The 24,128-nt window shown below is 39.6% G+C and overlaps 2 protein-coding genes across 2 annotated transcripts in view; one reads left to right on the top strand and one right to left on the bottom strand.

The window, feature by feature from the left end:
* SLC35A5 (solute carrier family 35 member A5) overlaps positions 1-24,128 on the bottom strand; it is a 162,866-nt gene that overhangs the window by 34,633 nt on the left and 104,105 nt on the right. The window lies entirely within an intron of this gene.
* On the top strand, positions 626-16,321 carry LOC131080750 (cell surface glycoprotein CD200 receptor 1-A-like). Its single transcript, XM_058019308.1, has 6 exons — positions 626-713; positions 11,760-12,074; positions 12,767-13,021; positions 13,809-13,914; positions 14,866-14,917; positions 16,199-16,321. Exons 1-6 carry the CDS (start codon positions 626-628, stop codon positions 16,319-16,321), a joined length of 939 nt encoding a protein of 312 aa, XP_057875291.1.

A 24,128-nucleotide genomic window follows, 5' to 3' on the forward strand; every position in this document is an offset into this window, starting at 1 on the left:
ATTTTAGCTGGCAAGGGTGGATATGCAGTAAGAGTACACTTACAACTTATTTAGGAGTTCACAAGGTCTGAAACTTAAAAGTTCACATGAGACTGTGTATATATATGGGAAGTGTAGAATTCCATGTGCTAAGTGGGTACCTAAGAGAGAATTTTCTTGGAGGTTGTGCCAAAGATGTGATAAACAACTAGCAGAAGTAAAAGCAGTGAGAAACATGAAGTCTCTGTCTAGTTTCCCAAGACTAAGATTTCCTTTTTGATATTAAACTCAGCATTGAATAATCTCCTCTGGTTTTACTCTCTGAACTCTGCTGCAGCGTTTATCTTCAGTCATCAGCCTCCTGAGGAGAGCCAATGAACGGAAGCCAGAATTGCTCAGCCTGTTTCCTCAGTGTTTGCCTGGGTTCTCAGCACAGGAAGAAGCTCTGAAAAGTCAGAAGGAGGAACCTCTCCAGCTTTGAGGAGCCAGTCAGCCCAGAGCATGCACAGCTGAAGGAGAGGCATGGGAAAGGGGAAGAGGAAACGCTGACACTGGCTGCTGAGGATGTATTGGCAGGCAAGAAATGCTGCCCTGACCACAGTTAAGTTGGTGGAGGGATGGATGGAGTGAGGGAGCTGCCTGAGCCATGAAAGCAGGAACCAACATGAAGATTGCTGGGAAGACCGTGTATGTTTTTGTGCTGCTCACCATCACCATGGTCATGAGATTAACAGGTGAGTCTAACTGGACCAATTGGCCATTGGGATGTAAGAATGGGAAATGTGCAAAGCTCCTTTCTTTATAAAAGCTATAAATAGTTATATGTCTTTAATTAAGTGCTAAAAATTGTAATGCACAGTTAAGATAGGCTTTCCCAATACCCACTCCTGCTCATCTTTTCTTAGTGGTCACAAGGCTGCCAGGTATTTCCCTGTGACTTCCATGTAGGCAACTATGTAGTGACCCTTAGCTGGGAGCATACAATTTGTCACAAATAGCCTTTTTACTAAGACCTCCAAATCACATCATCTGAGAAAATGAGTCTTTCAACACCCTAAAAATATGCCTGGGAAAGTGTTTGGGAACTTGAAGCTTTTGGACATGTAGTTTCTGCTGAAGAGAGGCTGCAGGCACTTTGAAATAGGGCAGGGATCTCTTGGACCTTTCAGAGAAGTAGAAAGTCTGGTGTGCTGATAGAGGGGAGGAGCTTCTGGAATTTCATTCTAAGGTGCATGGCCAGTATCAAGATGGGAAAGGCTTTTGTACTAAGGGCAATGGCAGTCCAAATTTTCTGTCTTTCAGTGTATTTACTTCATTTTAATACAGTTTAACTACAGCAGTTAATGTTTCTCACATACTGCTCATTTGCATTTTCAGAGCTTATGTTTTTCCAGACACCATAAAGCTATCCAGGGATTTGATGATGGGGCTAAGGATTTGAGGAACAGTTCCAGAAACTTAAACTGTTTCTGTACAGGAGGAGGAAGACAGATATGACTGTGAGATCCAAATTCAACTTTGGACATCTCTGTATAATATGTAACATGCATGTGTCCATTCCTATTTTGGACAGATAGAACTAAACTACATGGACATTGGTCAGAAAATAAAAATATCTCCTTTGTGGTATTTTAAAGCAAAACAGATGCAGTCATTGTTAGCAGTGATGGAACACCCATCTATAATGTCTGGTGTGATGAGGAGGGATTCTAAATAGTTACCCCAGTGCTACCCACTGGAAAAAATTTAAATACTTCATGAACATTATTAACATTATTTGGATCATTAACCTCCCAACAGGCACACTGGTGGTAAAAGATCTGTCCCTATTCTCTAGGTAAGAACTGTCTCAAAAGAATACTGAGGAACCTGCTCAAGTTCATGCAGATCAATTATGGTAGCATCAAAGACAATCTACATTTTTGAAGACAGTTGCTCAAAAAGTAAAGGAGTGTGAATACATCACAGAATATTGAAGAAAAAGTGGGGAGACAAATAGAAGTCCTACTAGCAAAAATTATTTTAAAAAATTCACTTTGCTGGAAATATTTTTAAAAAGTCCAATGCCAAAAAGTGGAGAGTTTTCACGCTAAGGTGTTTGGATTTTAACTTATTGGTGTCTTAGTTAACCAATTATATTGCCCTTCAAAGAATATAAAAAAGATGTTCCATTGAAATTAATTTCACACCTGAAACCTCTTTCCTCAGACTGCTCCCAATAAAAAGCAGCCTACATTTGATGGGAAGTTTTTAGCTAGCACTGCTCCTTAACTTGTTTCCTTCAGTATGAGGGTGGCTCTTCCGAGTAAGATTTAGCAGCAAGGGTTTTTTCCTTCAGAGATCACAGGCTAAATGTGTCAAGCTGATCTAATGTGCATTTTCTGTCCAGATAATTTTAGTCTTCAGTGTTGCATGAAGCTCAGAAGGAACTATGTCCCCCCTTCTGAAGACTAGAGCAAGCTACTCTGAAAGAAATGAAGTAATGGAAAATTTGTTGTATGTAACCAGACTTTATCTCCATTAACATTTTCCTTAACATTTCCTCAGCGTGTTTTTTTGGGTGACTGGGTTAGTTTTTACCACAGAAGATGGAGCAGCTCAGACAAAAGGATGAGGTTGCTTCCTAATTGTCATACCTAGATCTGCCCTCAGGTAGAGTTGGATAATAAACTACTGAAGTTGTTGGGGCATGATCTCTACTAAAAATCCTTTTGTGACAATCTTCAGTAGCAGCAGTGAAAAAGATTCAACATTAAAATATGTTTGGTAATGCTCTGAAGGTTTCTCTACTTAGCTAAGCGCACACAACACCTCAAATGGTTGTGTATACTCCAAGGGAGAGTGGTAAGGACAGGCAAGGACTTCCATGAGAAGTCCATGCAATAAATCTCTTTTGTTTTTGAAATAACATTTGCAGCATTTGACTGGGTATGTACTGCCTCTGTAGTTTATCCTGTGACAATGGATATGTGCAAGAGCTTTACAGGAAGTTGCAAGATATCCATTATCAGTAAAGAGATGAAATTCCCTGTGGTTGTTCAGTTTTATCAATAGTGAAAAATTGAAGTCAGTGACATTGTGCTGGAATAATAGACTATGAGGTGAATGAAAGTAAAGTTAATTTACAGAGCAACCTAGCTACAGTTCAAGTTTGCCTGCATATATAACTTCCTTGAATGCTACTGCTTTCATTTTGTTTCTTTCCTTAATAAAACCAGTACATTCTTTTTCACTAGTGTACCAGTATTTTATTGCCTTTTGACTATCTCTGCCCTAGTATGTTTCACTGCATCTGTCTCTGTTGACTTCTATTCTAGTTTATGATGGAATCTTGCTCCAGATACAAAAAATCATAGCCAAAAAATCTATTATGGTAAACTTACATTTGTCTTCATTTCACTATTTCCTTGCTGCTTCTTTGGGACAGTGTGCAGGAATTATTCTGACTTCTTTTACTCTAAAAGCATCTGAACACAAGCAGACTGTTTTTCTCATCCAAATTCTTTAGAAAGAATTCTGTACCATTAAATAAAGCAAACATTTTCATAGAACACATCTAAACTGCCATAGCCCAATCTTCAAAACACATCCTTATGATACCAACATTTTATTTTGCTGTGGTCCAAACACAGAGTGTGTTTTTGCCTCAACTTGTGTGCTGTCAAAACCATGGAAAGAAGGAAGTTCAGTCTTCTAAACTGATCACATACTTCATTACTTACAAAGCAAGCAGATTTTCTTTAACTGTGAATGCACTTCTAGAGGTAGGTGCTACTTAAAACTCACGGCTGATATATTTTGTAGTTAGAGGTGCAATCATTCTTAAGAAAAAAGCATAGAGGATTTTCTTATGCTGCCTTGTCTTGGTGTTGAATAAGACAGTGCTGGGATGAAAACTGCAATACTAAAGGTAAGCACTAAACAAGGTATGACTGTGCTTTAACCATATAAAAGTGAGGTCAGAAGTATGTTTTCATAGTATTTTGTTATCTGCTCTCTGCAAAGTATGAAAAAGAAGGCACACAACCTACAGTTTGCAGAAAATGATCTATTTTTGTTTAGAATAGTAGGAAAATGCTGCTTAAGCATAAGTGAAGAGTACTTGGTTTATTTTTCTTCTCATGTGGCCGAGAGTAAAAGGCCAAGTTCAGCACATAGAACAAAATATAAAACAATCTGCATCTGTTTCTATACTGAGAACTGGAATCACTTTGTCACATGTGGTGTCACAGTGCTACTCTGAAAGCAATACTACCCAAGGCACTTTGACATCAGGTGCAAATCCCTTTTGCCCTCATCCATTCCAGCTCACATTCTGCTAGAAGAAAGATTTACTTTGCACAGTTCAGAAGTAGCAAAGTTCAAAGTTTACTGCCAGACTGATATACTGTGTGACAGCTTATTAAGCTCAGTGATGATTTATTATCAGCTGAGGATATAACAGTGTTTGTTCTCTTCATTTAAGAAGTGTACCTATCCTTTTTTTTTTCCTACAGTCATAATATATTGAGACATAACCTATTTACATGGGGATAAATCACTGATTTGCTGGATCAAATTGCAGGCATTTTATTAGAAAACACTCTTCACAAACAATTTGAGCACCAAAACAAGTACCCATTTTATTGAAAAGCTGGTTTAAATACTGATTAAGGCATGGTTCTGTATTCAACTTTCCAGTCAAAATTTGTTGGACTACCTATTTTTTATTATTACGACATTTTTAGCGGCTGAATTTCAGCACATATCTAACATTCTACTTATCAAGGTCAACTGATTTTTCTTGTGTGACAGATCAACTATTTATACTAATAACACTGTGTTCTTCCTGCTTTCAACAAATTTCCTCGCATGCTGCTGATACAGCCAATGCCTCTGTAAAAACTTAAATAAAAACTTAAATGGAATTTCGGCAAAAATCAGCTGCTGAGAAACATTATCAGCAAGCTATCTTAAAACTGGCGCCGCCATTTAATTACCTTTTCTTTCTCTCCTTAACCCAGTTCTTTATCCATCCCTTGGACAATTGTAGTCCCTGTAGTTGTCCTTTATTCTTTCAGCTTAATTTTTTTTCAAGCGGACACTATATCAAACACATCTCTACCTAAGTGAGCTTTAGCATCTTTTCATTGCCTTCAAAATTAGCTGTCTTGAAAGACTGCTTGAAAAGATACTAGAGAAAGCGTAAGAAAAATAGAAAAATTACATGCTAGGAACTAGCAACTGGGATGTTCCACCTTGAGAAGGAAGACTGAAACCTTGAGATCCCAATTGACTGCTATCAGTGTCCTCAGCCCTCTGCAACATATAAAGTCACGTTGAAGTTGGCAATCTTAAAAAATCCAGCCATTCTAGGAGCACTTCATATTGTAAAACCAAAGGCAAAGAGCATGAGATTACTATCTCAGTTTGCATGAAACAGCAAGAAAAAGTGATAATACTTAATACTTTTCTTGGTGGCAAGAAAAGTACTGCAAGTGGCATGGTAGTGGTCACAGAAAATAAATGTGTTAAAAGAAGAACAAAATAAAAATTTTGAGTATGAGGAAAAAAGGAAATTTGAAGATAAAGGAAATTCCTAACTAGAATGAAAGGAAAATAAATCATCTTTTCAAGGAATAATGATAACTATGGGTAAAAGAGTGTGAGTGTGAAACTAGCAATAAAGGTATAACTCTGTTTTAATATGTCCTGTTAAAGATACATCCATGCTCAAAAATCTGTGATCAGGAAACAGAGGCTTATGAACTTAGATCAGCTATTTGATGTGTTTCTATAATGAAATTTAAAGTCATCTAACTACTTGCTTCTCACCCGAAACACAGGAGAGGTTTTTAGCCCACACTCCATCCTGTGCTGTTGTGACTGTGTTTTCAAAGTCACAAAGCTACACTATATAAGAATCTGTCAGTACATCAGCAATTCCTACCCTAGTACAAAGCACTTCTCTTTATCTTTCATTTCATTCCAGACAAGCCTTGCTGGGTGTCACAGGAACTCTGTGGCAGTAGAAGGGGAAAACAGATGCACAACACAGACTTGTATCTGAACTCTTCCAAGCATCCAGTGCTGCCTTTTTGCTTACAACTTGCTGTGACTCATATACTACATTCATTCCAAGATACAGTTAGTCATTGGCTGTGGTATGATCATTGTTTCAGTTCATTATATCTCTGAGTTTAATACCTACAGAGGGTGTTGGGGATGATGTATCAAAATGCTCTGGTAAATTATTACTGTAAGAACTAAAGAATCAAGAGGATGTCTGAGAAATATGTCTGAGAAAGTAAAGTAGTCTCTTTAAAGTGCAAAAAACTCTTTAACAGTTATATTTTGAAAGAGACTGTCATGGAAATTGAGGCAATAAAAATTTCTACTGTGGTTTAAAACCTGCTATGAAGAATAACAGAGGTTGGAAATCTTTCGTGTTTGAAAGTAGCACTTTCAACCTGCATAGCTGTCTCTGATTTTGCAGTGATTCCCCTCAGAAGTTTAGTGGCTTTACAATCAAATGATCCTGTTTATAAAACCTTTGTTATTTTAGTGTGAGAAAGTCTCTGAGAAATAGGAGAAATGACAAAATCAGTGATACTGAAAATAAGCTAGTTATAGCTTATATATAGAAAATAAGCTAGGTGCAACTAGTTATTCATGAGAGCTTTCAAACACACTGCAAAAACCACACTGAAAATAACAGAGCAAATTTTTTCCCCCAGTCTTTTCAAATTATAGTAACCTTACAATGACAATAATAACCAGCACATTTTTGAAACACAAATGTGAACTCCTCAACCAAGTTTATTTTTTCCATAAAAGTGGAATCTGTCAGTGCATTGGAATATGCACTCAGTGCACTGCAATACAGCTTGAGAACCTTCTCAGACATGGCTTGAAGTCTTCTGCAAGTCAAGGAGAGACAATGAGATGGCATAATTGGATTTCAGAGGCTGCAGTCAAACTGGAGAACCTCAGTCTAAAGGCCTGCTACTATCAGATGAGTCTCCAAGGTGAAACCTGGTCACAATGGATTTGCATTCACAACCAAAATAAAATGGTTCAATCTGGTGCTGTTCAGAACTCCCAGCACCTGACTCCTCTGTTTTCCACATCAGTGTGACAGACAGTACATACTTCTGGTTTCCTGAGCTTTGCTCTTTCTGTCTAACAGAAAAAACAATTGCTGTTCTCCAGTCAACTCAATTGTGAAGAACATAACTGAAAATGAGATGTTATTTACAATAAATATGCAATCCTTTATTTCATATCTCTTGTGTGCAATGAAATAACAGTGCTAACATTTAATTACCATCCCATAGTTAGCACTGCACCAAGATGAGTTGACAGCTCAGACCTTCAAATCTCTTGTTTTCTGCAGGCCCACAGAACTTGAGGCCTTGCCGCACTAATTATCCCCTTTTTCAGCCACAGCAAGCTGTCGGTTCAGTTCAGCTGTAAGATGAGATTTCACCTCAAGAGCTGTAGCTGTGCAAAGTGCTGGTCTGAGCTTTTGAGCAGACAAATGCTAATGTGGATGTCATAAATCTGCCTTAATGCATTGGTCACAAATCAATTGGTTATCACAGCAGCAAATTACTTTTAGCCATTTTGCAGCATGAAAAGACCATTCCAGAAGACAGTGGTGTGGTGAGAGGTCTGAATTAAAATACTTGCAGCACTGAACATTTTCTCTTAACAGAAGTGGAATACTGTGCTGGTTTTTAGCAGGGAGAGAACTCGTTTTCTTCATAGTGGTTTCTATGGAGCTGGATTGGTGCTGGAAACTGTGTTGACATTACAGAGATGTTTTGAGCAGTGCTTACACAGAGCCAAGGCCTTTTCTGATTCTCACACCACCACTGAGTGGACTGTGGTCCAAAAGAGCTGGGAGGGAACACAGCCAGGACAGCTGACCCCAGCTGGCCATAGGGATATTCCATGTGGCATCATGCTCAGCATATAAAACTGGGGGAAGAACAAAGAAGGGATGCTTGGAGCTATGATGTTTGTCTTCCCAAGTCACCATTATGCATGATACAGTCCTGCTTTCCTGTAAATGGCTGAACACCTACCTGCCCTTGAGATGTCTTGTTTTTCTTGTGTGCATAGCTTTTGCTTTACCTATTAACCTCTGAGTTCTCTCACCTTTCTGATTCTCTCCCCATCCCACTGTAGGGGGAGTCTACGAGAGTGAGCTCGTGGCTGTGTGGGGCTTTGTTGCCAGCTGGGATTAAACCACAAAAACCACTTCTGTTTGTTTAGTTCTCCTGTAGAGGAGACATACACCCTCTAGGTTTAGTGAAATTCCCAGAGGAAAGGGGAGATTGCACCTTCCCTCAGAGGTCCTGAGTACATATCCAAGAGCACAGGCTGGGGCAGGCAGCATAAGGAGGACAAAGGAAGCAGATCAGGAGACCTTGGCAAAGGGCTTGATTGTAGCAGGCCCACAAGAAGTCATGGAAGTGAGGGAAAAGGAGCCCAGGTGTGATCTTGTAAAAAATGTGCAACCTGACAAGTCAGCAAAAAGGTGTGGAGTAGAAAAGAGGACTGAGGGAAAGAACCTGTTCTTTAGGGACAGAGGGACCAAAGGAGATTTATTTTCATGTCTTTACTTTCATAAGTAAAGCCAGCAATTCTGTGTCCCTTGCAGACCTGTCACTTTATGATGTATTGATTTATATTCTAATAAAATATACTTTTAGATACTTAATGGTTTTTGGTATGCTGATTAGAAAGAGAAAGTAGAATATGTCCAACTTCAGTCCAATGAGAGGTCCTACCAACATCTTCAAAGAGGAGGAAATGCTAAGGCTGACCAGGAAGGATGGGATAGGGATGGGAATAACTTCTATTTAAGGAACTGCCTTTGTGCTTGAGGATCCCATAGCTATTTACACATTAACTTCTGAGAATATACATTTTGGATTCTGAATAAAGCTAATTCTGTGGTAAGATCTAGCAAGTTTTGACATTTCCTGGGATAATATCTTAGTTTGAAATAGAAGGTTCATCAGAAACTTCCATGAAAATAGATGACATTATTCTTCATGGTTTGGAAGCTCCCCATCAAGTATTACCCAGGTCCAGTCCTATTTTGCTTGTGAGTCACTTCAAAGTCACTTCAGAAACACAAATTAACCAAACCTTTAAGGATTTTTGGCAGACACATTCTTTTGTAAAAGAAATCAAAAGATCATGTTTCTAGCAGCATGTACCCAAAAAAAAGCAAATCAAGGAAGAAAATTCACAATTAATATTTACACTAATGCTGCTTACTTGCACTCTAGCAATAAAAGAGGGCAGTAAAGTGAAAGCAGTTTAACCTTTTATATTATAAGACCTCTTTGAAAAAGTATGAAGCTGTGTGGCTAGGAAAAACAAGATGATTTTTTAGTAATTGATGTGTCATCTGGGGAAATTCTTGTCATACTTAAAGTCTTCTGAATCAATAACAATATACAGGGAATTTCATAAGCCTTCTACAAATTTTCTGTAAACCTAAAATTGTATTTAAATTGATTCAGCAGATTCTAAGCTTTCTGATGTGGTTTCTTATTTGAAGTGAATGGTACCTGATTCATTGAGAGGAGAATATGACAAAACGCATAGCAAAAAGCACCACTTTCACTGCCTCTTTCTTTACAGCCTTGAAGCTTGAAAACCCATTGTGTTGGGGAACTTTTACATTGCAATGAGCTGCTTAGGAGATGCTGAGTTGAAAGACAAGTAAATTTCTGCTGCTTTAATATGTAAATGGAAGTCTACCCAGTTCACTATGCACAACACTGTCATTCTTGCTCAACATTTGCAAACATTATCCAAAAAACCCCCAGCTCCAACACAGGGGCGGTTTGGGTGCTCAGGTTTGCTTAGTCATTTTCAGATGAGGGCAGCCATACTCTGCATGACTTGGAGCTCTGAGGCTCTCAGCAATGTTAAAGCAGGAGAGGAAACACTTTGCTGTCCAACTCTCAGAGGCACTCCTTGAACTCATCCAGAAACTATCACGGGACAAAAGACTTCTTTCAGTTCCGCTCCTGGTAAAATCATCCGAGTTTAAAACACACACCTCACGTTTTCTTGGAATGCCATTTAGGAGAAAAATACTTGTCATTTAAAAACACCTCCAGAGTAACAATGTGTCACAGAACATTCTTAACAGCTGAATTGTCTTCATCCAAAGGATACTTAATGCTCAGAATGAAAAGGCAAAAGCATTTGAAAGAATATGTAAGTTGAAATGCAGTGAAGTGTGCTCATTTTGCAAGTCAGAAATAATTTCCCCAGAAAACAGTCAAACAAAACCAAAAGTAGTTGAGCTGGAATGGTTCATTCACTTAGATTCAAGAAGATAATTAGATTTCAGACAATATTAATAAGTTAAAACCAACAGTAGTTTTCTCAAAGACGCCAATAGTAATGATTTTACTAATTGCTTAAAGTTGATGCTCATTAAGACCACTTCCTATAGCATTGTGAATGTTTAAGAACTGGGCTTCACAGCGGGCTGGACAGCAGAAATAATATAATTCTGTATCTGGGCAAGTAGTAGAAAAACCCAACAAAGTCAGGTCTTGTACCACAGAGGAGGATTGAAAGGGTTTCATTAATTCATGCAAAAATTGAATCTTATAATTCTTTGCATGTTCCAGATGTATTTTCAATTACTGCTTTAGTGTGTTTGCTGGTAAGCTTTGGGGAGGGGGTTAACAGTTTTGGAATAATGTGGAAAAATTATTTGTCAGTACCAATCAGATTGGTTAACTTGAGCTGTCTGTCCAGATTAATACAGGTTTTGAAAGTAGTGCTCTGGTTTTCTCCTCACACATGGCTTTCAGACTAAAGCCATTACTCAGCCAAAGGAAAGAGCAACTCATTTTCCACTACTGACAGAGAACTGAGAGATCAGTGGTTTACTGTCCCAAAGTTTAATGGCTGCCAACTAAAAGAGGAAATAAGTGATAAAGAGAGGTTTGTTTGGACTACAGCTGTGGGTATTATTCCTATAAACCCAATAATTGTGAAGTTTCATTCACAAACATTGTGAAATCTAGGGATTGCTTGCTTTTAACTTCAGCAGAAGCCAGAGGACACAAAAGTCCCATTCCCTCAGCTACTCTTCACACTGGATTACAACCTGCTCTCAGACTCTTCTCTCAGTGTCACAAGCACCTCACAAAAGAGGCTGCCTGTGTACATGTAGGCAAAACTAATGCGCATATAAGAAAACCCTGTGCCATGAGGCAAAATCCTTCCTTCCCTCCCCCACAAAGCTCCACCAGTGTTATGTGCACCTGTGTAATGCCTGAAAGGTGTAGACAAGGCCAAATCCCACTGTATGGGATTTCATATGAATGCAGAAGTAAAAGTTGTTTATTTTGTTGGCAGCAACAGTTAAGAGAAAAGCCACTGTCGTGTGGCCAGATGCAAGAGTCACATTCCTGTATTTCAGGCCCTGTGAGCAGCCCACTGGAGGATTTGCTCACACAAGCACAGCCTTTGGATGCGGAACCACTGAAGACAATGGGCAGGAGTAGGGTCCTGCTCCAGTATCCAGTCTTATCCACTAAGATGATCCTCAGTGGGAAATTTGTATTGCAGGGGTTGGCTGTGACAGGCCACTGGATCCATAATCCACGGCTGTAGGAAGAGATGACAGACAACGTGCAGATGAGCACAGCCATGGCCTCACACTTGTTTGTAGCACTGCAGACATTTCCCTGTGAAGTCCAGATCGCAACTCCTGGGCTCCCTCTCACACATTCTCTTTTTTTTCTCCTCAGGGCACAATTCCTCAGCCTTAGTGATGACTGTAGGTAACAGCTCAGTTCTCAACTGCTCTTTCAAAGGAAATATAACTCTGCTTAAATGGACAATAACCCCCAAGGCTGGAGGCCTGTGCACCATGGTATACAGGGCTGATAAGAACAAGACACACAGAACAACCTGCAGTGACAACATAAACTTGATATTCAGAGCAGATCTGCCCCCTGACCTTGAGATACGGCAAGTGGGACTAGCCCAGGAGGGAAATTACAGCTGTGATGTGGCATCAGCAGAAGGGAATTTCCACACAAGGTACCACCTGACCGTGCAGGGTAAGGAATGTGCAAAAGTGGAGCTGGTTTTTTATTAGACTAATGAAGGTAGGGTTAGATTAGATATTAGGAAGCTATTTAGTATTGTGAAGATAGTGCCACTGGAACACTGATTGTCCAGAGAAGCTGTCGACATCCCAGTGTCAAAGGCCAGGCTGAGTGAGACTTGAAGCAACCCAGTCCTGTGGAAGTTGTCCCTTTGCATGGCAAGGTGGTTGGAACTAGAGGATCTTCAAAGTTCTTCCAACTTAAGCCATTCTGTGATTCTTGTTGGGAAAAATCATGCATTTCATTGGGTGTATCTCTTTTCTCTTTATTTCCCATAACTCCTCTCCCTTCTGCTGCTCCCTTTTTCCACTGTCTAGTTAGAAATGACAGGTGTGAAGGAATTTCCCATGTACACACAGAGGATATGAATGGCTGTGATGAGGCTCAGCTGGATGGGGGAGAGTTGGGCAGAAGGGAAAAGAGAGCTGTTCTTCATCTCGTGTGTGTTGGGCCTATGTTGTGGGTGGGATAGGATGGGATGGGGTGGGATGGGATGGGGTGGGATGGGATGGGATGACAGCCCAGCCTTATTCTCCTCTTTTCACTGGGTTCAGTTCAGGTTCATTTTGGGCAGAGGACAAGACCAGCCCAGCCCGGCTGTGCCAAACTAACTGCATGCCTGTCCCCTTGCTGGTGCTTTGCAGCCCCCCCGAGGCTGAGCCTGTCCTGTGACGAGCAGGGCAGCCCCGTGTGCGAGGCAGCGGCGGGGAAGCCGCCGGCTCAGCTCTCCTGGGCCCCAGAGGGCAGCTCCACTGCGGAGGAGAGGTGCCACGACAACGGGACAGTGACTGTTCTCAGCAAGTTCACAGCATGTAGCACCAGTGTCACCAGTGTGACCACCTGCATGGTGTCCCACCCAGCTGGGAACTGGAGCCAGTCCATAGCCTGCTGTCCCTCAGGTGAGCTTCCCTTTGTATGCTCCATGTTCAAACCCCTGTCCAGCTTTCTCATCTCTTGTTCTTTCTAGGAAGGAAAATCTCTGAAATATACAGAAATCTTCAGTCAAGTCCTATAGAGACAAGAGTATCATCCCTGACTGCCTTTGTCCAGAAACATCACTGGCTTCTTTGTGTTCTGGACATTATTTCCTAATGCTTTCTTCCCTAAGAGGGATGTATATAAGTATGGTAGTATCCTTGTGGTAGTGGAAATGCTTATGTAAACAGGGAGAAAGCAGTCATTAACTTTGTATTCAAATAATCACTTGGAATGTGAATATTAGGATTATTTTTTTTTGGATGCAAACTTTAATATCATGGTAAGAGAGACGGAGAGCCAAGTCTCAAGTGGCTGGCAGAAAAAATTACATTCCTTCATTCCAAATTGTGAATGTCTGATAACATATGACCCTTGGGTTCTGGTTTTTTGTTTTCTTGTTGCTTTTGAGAATATTTATGACTACTGAGAAATGATGAGTCCTTGAGAGGAACTCAGATGTGGCTTAGTGAAAATATATTATGAGTGGCCATTGTGACACTAGTGGAATCTAGTTTTGCCTGTGACAGAGACTCCATTTGTACTTCTCAGCAAAGTTTCATTACTATGTTCCTTTCTGCTGAAGGACATTCTATTTGTTTTACAAGCATGCTGAAAATGCATGTATGTTCTAAAGCAACTTTAATCTTCTACTGAAATAATACAGAAACTGAGCAGAAGATATAACTGAGACTGTCTCTTTATATTTAGAGAAAATCGTCACCAACGTTTTCCTGTATGCCTGCATCATTACTTGTGTTCTGATCATTATCACCTTGCTGGCTGTGATTTACTATTTCAAGCTCCATGGTGATAGGTATGTACTTATGCTAAGGTGCTAAGTCTAGTGCTAGAAGAAATTTTAAAATACTCTTTGTGTCTTGAAATCACATGATTCTGTCAGTCTGTGCTGCCGTGATTAACCAAATTAACTACATCAAATATTTCTGTACTGAAGACACTGTGCACTGTGCATTGCACACATCTTCACAGAATGATTCCCTGAGTAAAATATAAATGGGAAGAAGTTGGGCAAGGACCCTGATTGCATTGCCTCCTAAAGGGGAACACTTCTTTCTGATAGGAATCTGTGAGAGTAAATCTTCTTCAGATACTGTCATAGTCTGCCAGTATATTTCTTGGTTAGATCAGGGCACTGGTTCTGCTGACTAATAAGTTCCACTAAATGCCAGAGGACTGAACAATGCCGGCCTGCCATATGAGCAGAAGGGACAGCAGGTCTATCTTTATTTACTAAAAAATTCGTTGAGTGAAGCTGGGCTGGGCTCTGGTCCCTTTAGGGTTTCCTATGGAAAGGAAAAAAACAAAAAACCCGAAGAAAAAAAAAAGTAGTTCTGAGGAATACCTACAGAAATAATTTATGGAGTGGAAGGATGAATTAGCACCTGTACTGAAAACCTCAGCTAGGTTCCTCATTTGCCTGTTACAAACTGTTTTTCTCTCAGGCCTCTTCCTTCAGAGGTAAAGAATTAGTTCAATACCATTTCACTAACTGCAAATTGTATATCCTTACAGAGGGGTTTGATTCTAATCTGCTTCCAATTTATGTATAAGGACCCGCAAACATAAGAAAAAACTTCTTAAGAAAAGTAGGGTGCTATAATTTCAGGATCAAATGTCAAGGAGAGAGAGACATGAGAAGGTTTTACTCTTGAAGACAAGAAAAAGAAATGTTTCATAAGCTTTTGATCAAAGAAACCAAGCTGTGATCCAGCTAAACATATTTTAATACCTTTCTTTTTCACAGACCATGCCACAGAACCAAACCTCCTGAAATTGCTCCCATACATTCCCAACAGGTAAGGAGAATTATGGAAATTAGACCATCACCAAATCATGGTGATTCTGGTAGCCCTGGAAACATGATCAGTGAAAGAAAAACATTAGATTTTTACTCTCAGCTTTCAGCAAGTACTAGGGCGTCTGATATATTTACTCTTAGCTCTTTATAGGACAAAATGAAGTTATTATCTTCACCATAACTTTGACTTGTAGCAAACACTAGAGGTGTGTTCCAACAGCAAACACTCAGCTAAAGCCCTCCTTTAACAAGGAGACAGTCCCCCCAAATTTCCCTTGTCATATCACATACCCTGACCACAACTGCTCTCCAAATAGTAGTCAGGAAGGGAGACAATAGCATGGGTTGGGAGATGTTAAGAAAACTGTTATTGAACAAGAAGATTAAGCAATAAGATTAACAGACACCAAAATCAAAAGAATATCCCTTTTGGTGTCCAGAATGATAATTGTGTGAATTTTGAAGGCTACTCTTTATCTTGCATGGTCAATCCACAATTAAACCAAAAATCATACTCAAGACAATGGAAGGAGAGCTGAGCTGCAAACTGGGAGATATTTTTGGATATCCTATGTTGTTAGAAGCTTCCTGTGTAACTGAGAAATTCACTTGTAAGCTGTCTCTGTTCGCTGCTGCCAAATCCAAATAACAGCATCTCTACACAGACAAGATGTGTTACAATTATATTGTATCTGTGCACCTACAGTATACACTAGACTCAAATTCTGCCATCAACTTAAAAAGATGCTTCAGTTCCTAAAGAGACTTAATCAATTCTAGTTATTAGTATTCCTGCTGTTCTGCTGCCCTCCCTCCCAGTTGCTGCTAACAGACACAGCAGCATTAATGTAAAATAATGGTTTAAGTACCAGCGTTCTTGCTGTCATGTCGCGGGACTTTGATTGGCATGTCTGTAGACTGAAATGCAGACTGATTAGGAATGAATCAAGGTCAAGACTATAGCCTATCATTTGCTCTTTCTAGAGAATCAGACCATAATAAAAATTTTTTTCAGGCCAAAAAAAGGGAGTGGAAGGGAAAATAAAGCAGGCAAGTGAAACAATACCTCAGCTTCACACTCCAAATCTTTGATAGAAACAGCAATCCACATTCCTTGGTAGAAAAAGAAATGGAGGGGTTTTTTTTCCTGTAGCTGAAGAGGAGTAAATATGAGAGCACTATTTACCAGTTATTTTCTTCAGTCCAGATGAAAGATTTGCAGAGCCTTGCAAAGCTAAATTCCTCCTTGTATTCACAGTTTTTGGTTTTGTTTTGCTAGGATGACACAATGGAAGTAGAACCTTATACTACTTATGTGCAGAAGGAAAATGTAATCTACAACTCAATGTCTGATCTGACAGTGGGGCAGGATCTTCCTCAAGACTTGTGTCCAGGAACATGAATGATTCAACAACATCAGAAAAGGAAAGAGATTCTTTATGGAAGACTGGTTATAGAAAGAAACCTGGAGGATTTCTTCAGATTTTGGGGCAGCACAGATCACTAGGTCTGTTCGAACACCTCTGCTTGCTGATGAGTCCATAATTAATTTTTTTCTCCCTGTTTTGCTTTCTTCCTTGGGAAAATGTGTTATTCCTTGGGAATATATGACTGACCACACACCATAGTTTTTCCTGGAAAAGAAGTTGTGACCAGTCTTCCTTTTGCTGTTGTTGCCTGGGGATCCTAGTTCTGTCAGTCACTTGTAGTTGTTACTTTGATGTGCTTGACACTATGATGTACACATTTGGGAGACCAGAGGAGTGTTCTGTCTGAACTGAAACAAAACACTCTTCCACCAACAGCCACTTTTTTCTAATACATATGTTAATAACACATGATCTGATGACCTACTGATCATCACTGAATACCTCAAACACCAGAAAATAATGGTAGGGAAGACAGATCTGAAAATGGAAATAAGGGGTAAATTTAGAAGGTCATCCACTAAGAAGGAGACTGCACTAGCATGACTAATTCGCTTGTTAGGTTCATATCCAGTATTTCATGCCATTATGGAGTGTCATCCATAAGAATCTGGACAAGGTTGATAAGTAGGCCAATGGGAATCTCATGAGGTTTAACAAGACCAAGTGCAAGGTGCTGCACCTGGGCTGGGACATGAACAGATTGAGAGCAGCCCTGCTGAGAAGGACTTGGTGTGGATGAGAGGCTGGCCATGACCCAGCAGAGTGCACTTGCATCCCAGAAAACCAAACGTGTCCTGGGCAGCATGGCCAGCAGGGGAAGGAAGGGATTCTGCGCCTCTTCTCTGCTCTTGTGAGACCCCACCTGTGGTGCTGCATCAGCTCTGGGGTCCCCTGAACAAGCAGGACATGGACCTGCTGAAGCAGATCCAAAAGAGGCCATCAAGATGATTAGAGGGATGGAACACCTCTCCTGTGTTTCCTCCTCTCTCAGTGAGGAAAGGCTGAGAGAGTTGGGATTGTTCAGCCTGGAAAAGAGAAGGCTTTGGGGTGACCGAATTGTGGCCTTCCAGTACCTGAAGAGAACCTGCAAGAAAGACAGAAATGGACTTTTACAAGAGCATGAAGTGACAGGGTAGTGGGGAATGGATTCAGAATGAAAGAGAGTAGGTTTAGATAAAATATAAGAAGGAAATTCTTTTCTTTGAGGGTGGTGAGACATTGGAGTAGGTTGACAGAGAAGCTGTGGATGCCCCACCCATTGAAGTGTTCAAGAACAGGTTGGATGGAGCTCTGAGCAACCTGGTGTAGTGAAAGGTGACCCTGCCAGTGCCAGGGGCGTGCACCTTGATGTTTTTTAAGGTCCCTTCCAACCCAAACCACTCTATGACTTTGTGATTTCCACTAATTATGTTCATTCTGTGTTTCAGATCACTAGAATGATTATTTTTCTGTAAGATTCCATGAAGATATGGCATTCCTCTCTTTCTTAAGAGTATAAGCATTAAAATACTGTAAAATAACCAAAACCAAAGTAAATATTTCACAAAACAAAACAAATACATATATATCTTCTACAAAGGTGCAATAATGTACAAAAAATATAAAATGCTTGCTAGTTGTAGTAATATTTATTTTTATTACCAAAAATGAAGTTTTGTTTCATTTGTATGTCTAGATATTTTACTGATATTCTTTTCAATGTACTTTCAAGTTCACTTTTTTGTATGCAAATTAGCTTATGTAACTTATTGCGTCTCATTTGGAGGTTACTTATTCTCACCTTCACAAAATATTCCTTGGAAATAAGTAAAATAAATTGTCCCCTATATAGTAGCAGTTGTCAAATTTTTTTTGATTGATGCCTTTCTAGTAAAAGTATGAACTGATTTTACAGTAAGAATAAAGAAACATGTTTATAAGCCTCTGTTGACTACCTCTTATTTCAGTATTTTAAAAGACTGACTGGGTACTGAGGCTGATTGCAGCATCAGAAGAACTGGATTTTTCCTTTAGATTAAGAAATATCTTTTGACACACATTGTTAGAGCTGTCTTTTGAGCTAAGCTCCCAAGGACTATGACACAGAGCTTGGAAAACAGACTTCTAAGCTAATTACAGTTCCTAAATGTATTACTCATGTAAACTGATACAGTTGGTTATTTACTCTCACTCTAGCAGCTATCAAACAGCCACTCTTGCCAGGTGCTTTTTGCCAGCAAGTATTGCTTTTCTCCATTTTTGCATGTCATTTTAGAGTGGAAGGGATCAAAGCTGAGTATCAAGCAGCTACAAGAAACTTTTAAAGGAACTTCGGTTTCCAGCAACTGACCAAGGAAGAAAGCCAGCCAACACAGGCATAATCCTCTGAAATTCCTCACTTAAAATAGGTGTTATACTGACCAGTGATCTGTTTTTCCCACTCAAAACCAGAGTGACATCACGTCTTAAGACTGTTTTTCTGTGGACTGGAAAGTGTTTTACATTGTTCAGTGTTCACAAATGGGGTTCATCAGCTCTTGAAGGTAGATTGTTCCCAGTTTATAAGCAATATATATTCACTGAAGTGTATTACCTGCAAACCTGCTGTCTAGCTGTAGGGTTTTATCATCCTTCACAGGCCTATTACACTGGACTAAATCACATAAGTTCCACACCTGAACATTGCTAAGTTGCTAATTGGTTGATTATTTTCTTTGTCCTTTACTTTGTTCCACATTCAGACCTGCTATGGGCAGAAAAACAGAATTTTAGATTGTGAAAAATAAGATTGAGTTAAGAGTCTTATGTATACACACATGCACAGGTATGCTCTTGGTCCCCAGCAGCACGGAATTCTAAAGCAGAGTCTCTTTGTGCACTCCTCTCTCTCCCTCAGGTGCTTGCTGCTCCTCTGAGCACCATGCTGCTCTTGTGGTGCAGACATCCTCCACACAAAAGTGCTGTCTTGGCTGACTGTTAGCAGTCAGGCCAGCCTGCCCTCTGAACTCCCCAGGATGTTGCAAAGTCACAGGAAGAAAGTCAGCAGCTTTTCAGCTCATCCCGTACAGAACAGTTTTGGCTTTCACCACATTTACCAAGGCTCTATCTCATGCTGCAACTTTTAATTTTGGCAAATTTGCATCTTGCACTTTGACTGCCGTATTTTATCTTCACAGGCATTTTTCAGTCTCCTGACAGGTTCTAACTGCCACTCCTGCTCTAGACAAGCAGTTAATACTCACAGTTATCTTATGACTGTAGAGAGCGCCCAGCTCACACGCACAGCACGGCAGCATGTTCTCTGAGTGAGTAGCTGCTCACCTGTTCTTTAGGATGACAATGGAATGCTAAAAAATGGATGCACCACGAATCCTGAGACTGAACATAGCTTCAGTTTCTGGGTGTCTCTAACTGGAAATGGTTTCACAGGAACAAGGTCAAGCCCTTCACCACTGTAACAAAACCACATAAGATTTGTTAACATTGCAAATATCAGCAGAAAGGTAATTATATCCTCACTTATCTGCTTCAAACAGCTGTCCTAATAACAGAGTCCAGTCAAAGGGGTGTTTCAGACATTACTCAGTCCCTGAATCCCAATGACTTGCAGGATTTGCAGCTATGTTCTCCTGCCAGTATCGCTCACTCATATTTGATGGTTTACTACTTACAGCCTAGTTTGTAACCCTGCTTTCCATTGCAACCCTTTGGTTCAGTGTGAGACTGCTGAAGTTCTGCTCAGCTTACTTTCAGTTTTGAATTAAAATAACCTGAGGATCTTCTGTGTTTATCCTCTTGGCTACAGAAATTTAAGTTTTGCTGTTAGAGCTGGGTGACTTTTACATTAGCATTCTCCCTTTAGATGTAGCAGGGGTTTCTTCATACAAATCCAAAGAATAAGTGTACTTACACAAATCTTGAGAATGAGTGTATTGGCCAGGGAATTCTAAATAATTTTTTCAAAACCCCCAATTTATTAAAATGAAATTTAAAAAAATCTAAATTCCCTAGCAGAATAAAAACGGATTCAAATTTAATTGGTAGGGAAATAAAACTGTACAGTGCATTTAGTCATAACTAGAAAGAAAGATAAAAAAATGCATTTGCACAGGAGTTATGCAGTCAGATCAAACCTATTCACAGAAAATACTAAGCAAAGAATATTCACTACTAAATATATTTCATAATTAATATGTAGGAAAGGCTTCCATATCCCTTGCATTCACCATTGTGAAATCTTTTCTGTCTGATGGACTAAAGATGACAGCTATTTTTGACCATGTGTTAAGTTTAAAAAGAATCTACCTCAGTAGTTGTTCTCAGTCAGGAAACTGCATAAACATCAAGAAAGATGTTTTTATTCAATATCTTTGTTAAACCTCTTCAATGACATCTGCTCAATAACAATTACATTATTGAGTGTGTGGGTATACTGAAATTATTTTTAACTACATAAAGACTGTCTTGTAATTTCCCTGTTATCCCCATCATCTGCCTCTGTCAGCGCTGCCCTTCAATATGTGCTTAAAACTTTAAGTATTATAAGGCAGATGATATCTTGAAGTTCTGAGTTTGCAAAGCACCTTGAATAAAGGAATCCTAATTCAAAACTAGGGATCCACCACCTTTTGAAAATACAAATTATAAACAGAACCTGGAAACCAAACTGGACAGGAAGCTAGTTTGCTAAGTATTATGATTTATATCAGTATAGCCAGTTCACTCCAGGAGATACTGTTTGCATAAAAGCTTCCTTACTTGTCACTACAGATTAATTTCTCTTTCATTAACAAAAATCTGAGAATCACAGCTGCTTTGAGTATCACAGGTACTACCTGCAAGTGCTAATGCTATGGAGTAATATTCCAGCCTGAGTCATCAAACTCATAACACTGCATTTTGCTCTGCCAATTTTCCTTTTTTTGTAAGAGCATATTCTTATTATACCGTGTACCAATCCTGCTGTTCTTCACATTTATTCACTGAACTCCAGTAGTTATTGTGTAGATGTCAGCATTACCTTTACCAATCAGCAGCAGCAAAACACTGGTACACAAAGAAGCTCAAAGTGAGGAGATGCACACAGTCAGCTTTATCCTGACAGCATTAACATTCTTGTTGCAGAGTAGTTGAGACTGACCTGTAAAATGACTGTAGTGGGATGACTATTGAGAGGTTATTTTGGTGGCCTATTTTAGATTCAGTTATCTTGATCTTTAGCCTCCCACAGCTGTTCAGTAAAGCAGAAAGTGATATGTCACTGTGGCAAGTTGGGGAAGAAAGAGGAAAAAGGGACTTCACAAATTAGCTGCACCAAGTTTTAAATTTGTTTATGAAAGATTCTAAGGCTTTTAACCTCCAAGCCTTTCAGATACTTTTTTTTTTCCTAGCTCAGTATTTTCAGGTATGCTTCAGTATATTTCATCCTGGGTATAAGAAATATTCTGGCTATATCCAAATGAAAACGGTAATTCAGGAACAGATTATGACCACTAGATGACAGTTTTACCTCATCCTATGAAAAACTGCCACAGAGAAGCATTAGTTCTCTCACACTTTCTTATTAGATTTGGGATAGTAACTAATTTTCTTACATTTCCTACATTTTCCTACATAGAGCTTAATTTGTGGCAGAATGTTCCCACAAAAAGAAAAAAAAAGTAATTTTCTTGCACATAACATCATTGAGAAATGAAGCAATTCAAAGGCAAAACAAGAGAAATAACATACTGTACACCAAGAAACTAATTCAGAAATCATTGGAAATTTCTCCATGGTAAACACAACATTCAAATGCTCAGTGGTAAGTTGGTTCTGAGGGTACAGAGAAAAAAATAGGGAAAAATCATTGGGATCTCAAGGGCTGGCATTGCAAAAGGCAAATGAGGGAGTGATTAATGAGACCTCAAAGACTGCAGATATCAACAGGAGTTCTTTTCCATTTTCAGTGCTCCAGCTTTGCAGTGGAAAGGCTCATTCTTCTGCTCTTTATTTAATTTTTGACTCTTCCTCTGCACCTTATGGCCCTTTCACATTGACAACCAGGGACCAAATACTATTAAAAGTTTTCATCCCATCGCAGTCACACACCTTAATTCCCTTCACATTTCTAGTGAGTGACCACTTCATATCCTCAGTTCAACCCACCCCTCTCAGCACTCAGACCTCTCAGTACTGAAGTGCTGATAAAAATGTTGGATGCTGCCAACAAGAGGCTCCTGTATCACCACATTCCAGACACACTGTGGGTGCCTGATGACATGCACACTGGGCTATATAATGTGAAAAGCTGTTTTTCCAAATAGAAAGCAAACAGATGTCTGGGCATGGACTTGTGTGATCCCTCATGCTCCTTGGCATGCTGTTTCAGGAAAGGGAAGTGGGTGGGTGTGAGGTCCCAGCAAAGAACAGGGACATCTGGGTTAGCTAGTCCTGTTAAAAGGTGGGACCAGCATAGTCTGCAGGAGAAACTTTGGGGAGGTGGTTTATAGATGAATGACTGTAGTACCATGCTTTTTAGAAGTGCTTACTACTGGCTGGGTGCAATGCAACTGCCTCTTTCCAGCTCCAGAACCTCTGCTTGAGTAAAGCAACTCAGCACATAAATCTGCTATCAAGGTGAAATCTGATTGAGAGAATATCCAAACCAAGATGCTGCTGTCAATGCAGGAACTGCCACTGCCACAGCAGAATAGCATGGGAGGTGGCAAAAAAGTGATTCCTTAAAAACCATAATTTCCTTTACTTTGTTAATCCAATAAGGCTCATGTAAGTAGACAGTCATGGCTCTTTGGGTTTAGTGTCAATATTTCAGGAGCAGTCCAGAATATTGTAGCGAATGAATAATATTGCCTTGCCTGTCCTTAAATACTTCCGAGCCAAAGGTCTTGCAGCACTTCACCATTACTTCTAAATTTAACTTTATTATTCTGCTTTGAATTATCATCAGTATGTTAAAATTAAAACCAAAACATCATCATTATTTTCAATAGACAAGAATATGAAGGGAAATAAGGATTCAGTGATTTGCACGCCACCACCAAGAACCACATTTTGCCTACTCTAAAGTCAGGACAGATCTACCACAGAGTAAACAAAAAAAAAAAAAAAAATTAGCATGCTCTAATCTTCCTTAAAAAAACAACTTTATATGAAATACTTTATATGTAATACTTTAATAATCAAAAGCCAATTTCTTCACATCTAAAAGCCTTGTTTTTCCTTCAGGTAAAAGGGTAATGACACAGACCTATTTTGTGAAGTGCATTATCTTCCACTTATGACAGATATTGTGTAAAAACTAAGTGTTACTTTTATTATCAAAGCACAGCAACCTCTGAGCCTAAACAAAGAAAGCTGAGAAAACTACAAATTTATTTAAGAGTCCCAGAATAGAAAGTGAAAATTGTATTGTCAAACTGAAACAGGCAAGTCAAGTTTAGATGGCCAAGCTGTCCTTCAGTCCCTCACATGTGCATCGTGTCACAGAAGTGTGTATAATGTCCTCACAGAGTGTAATCATGAGCCTTTAATGGAGAGAGTCTTAATGTCTTTTGGTATTTGATTTAAGATGTCTTAGCAGCAAATAACTCACTGTCTTTTGTCTGTTTGTTGGGCAATGCTTTCCACAGGACACTGGCTTTTGTTTGCGTGTTTGTTTTGCCATGGTCTCCTCGCTTGAGGCTGACCAGTGCCCAGCAGTGGTTTGGCTGCACGAGCTGAGGAGCACCTGCCCTGGAGTGGAAAGGTTACACAAGACTCAGCTGCTAACACTCCCAAGGCTCCAAACCTACAAACACT

This window comes from Melospiza georgiana, chromosome 2 (genome assembly GCF_028018845.1).
Source record: "Melospiza georgiana isolate bMelGeo1 chromosome 2, bMelGeo1.pri, whole genome shotgun sequence".
Taxonomy (NCBI): domain Eukaryota; kingdom Metazoa; phylum Chordata; class Aves; order Passeriformes; family Passerellidae; genus Melospiza; species Melospiza georgiana.

Coding starts and splice junctions, on each gene's coding strand:
- LOC131080750 (XM_058019308.1), top strand. CDS start 626: ATGAAAGCAGGAACCAACATGAAGATTGCTGGGAAGACCGTGTATGTT. Junction 13,022..13,808: donor CATAGCCTGCTGTCCCTCAG/GTGAGCTTCCCT, acceptor CTTTATATTTAG/AGAAAATCGTCACCAACGTT. Junction 14,918..16,198: donor CTCCCATACATTCCCAACAG/GTAAGGAGAATT, acceptor TTGTTTTGCTAG/GATGACACAATGGAAGTAGA.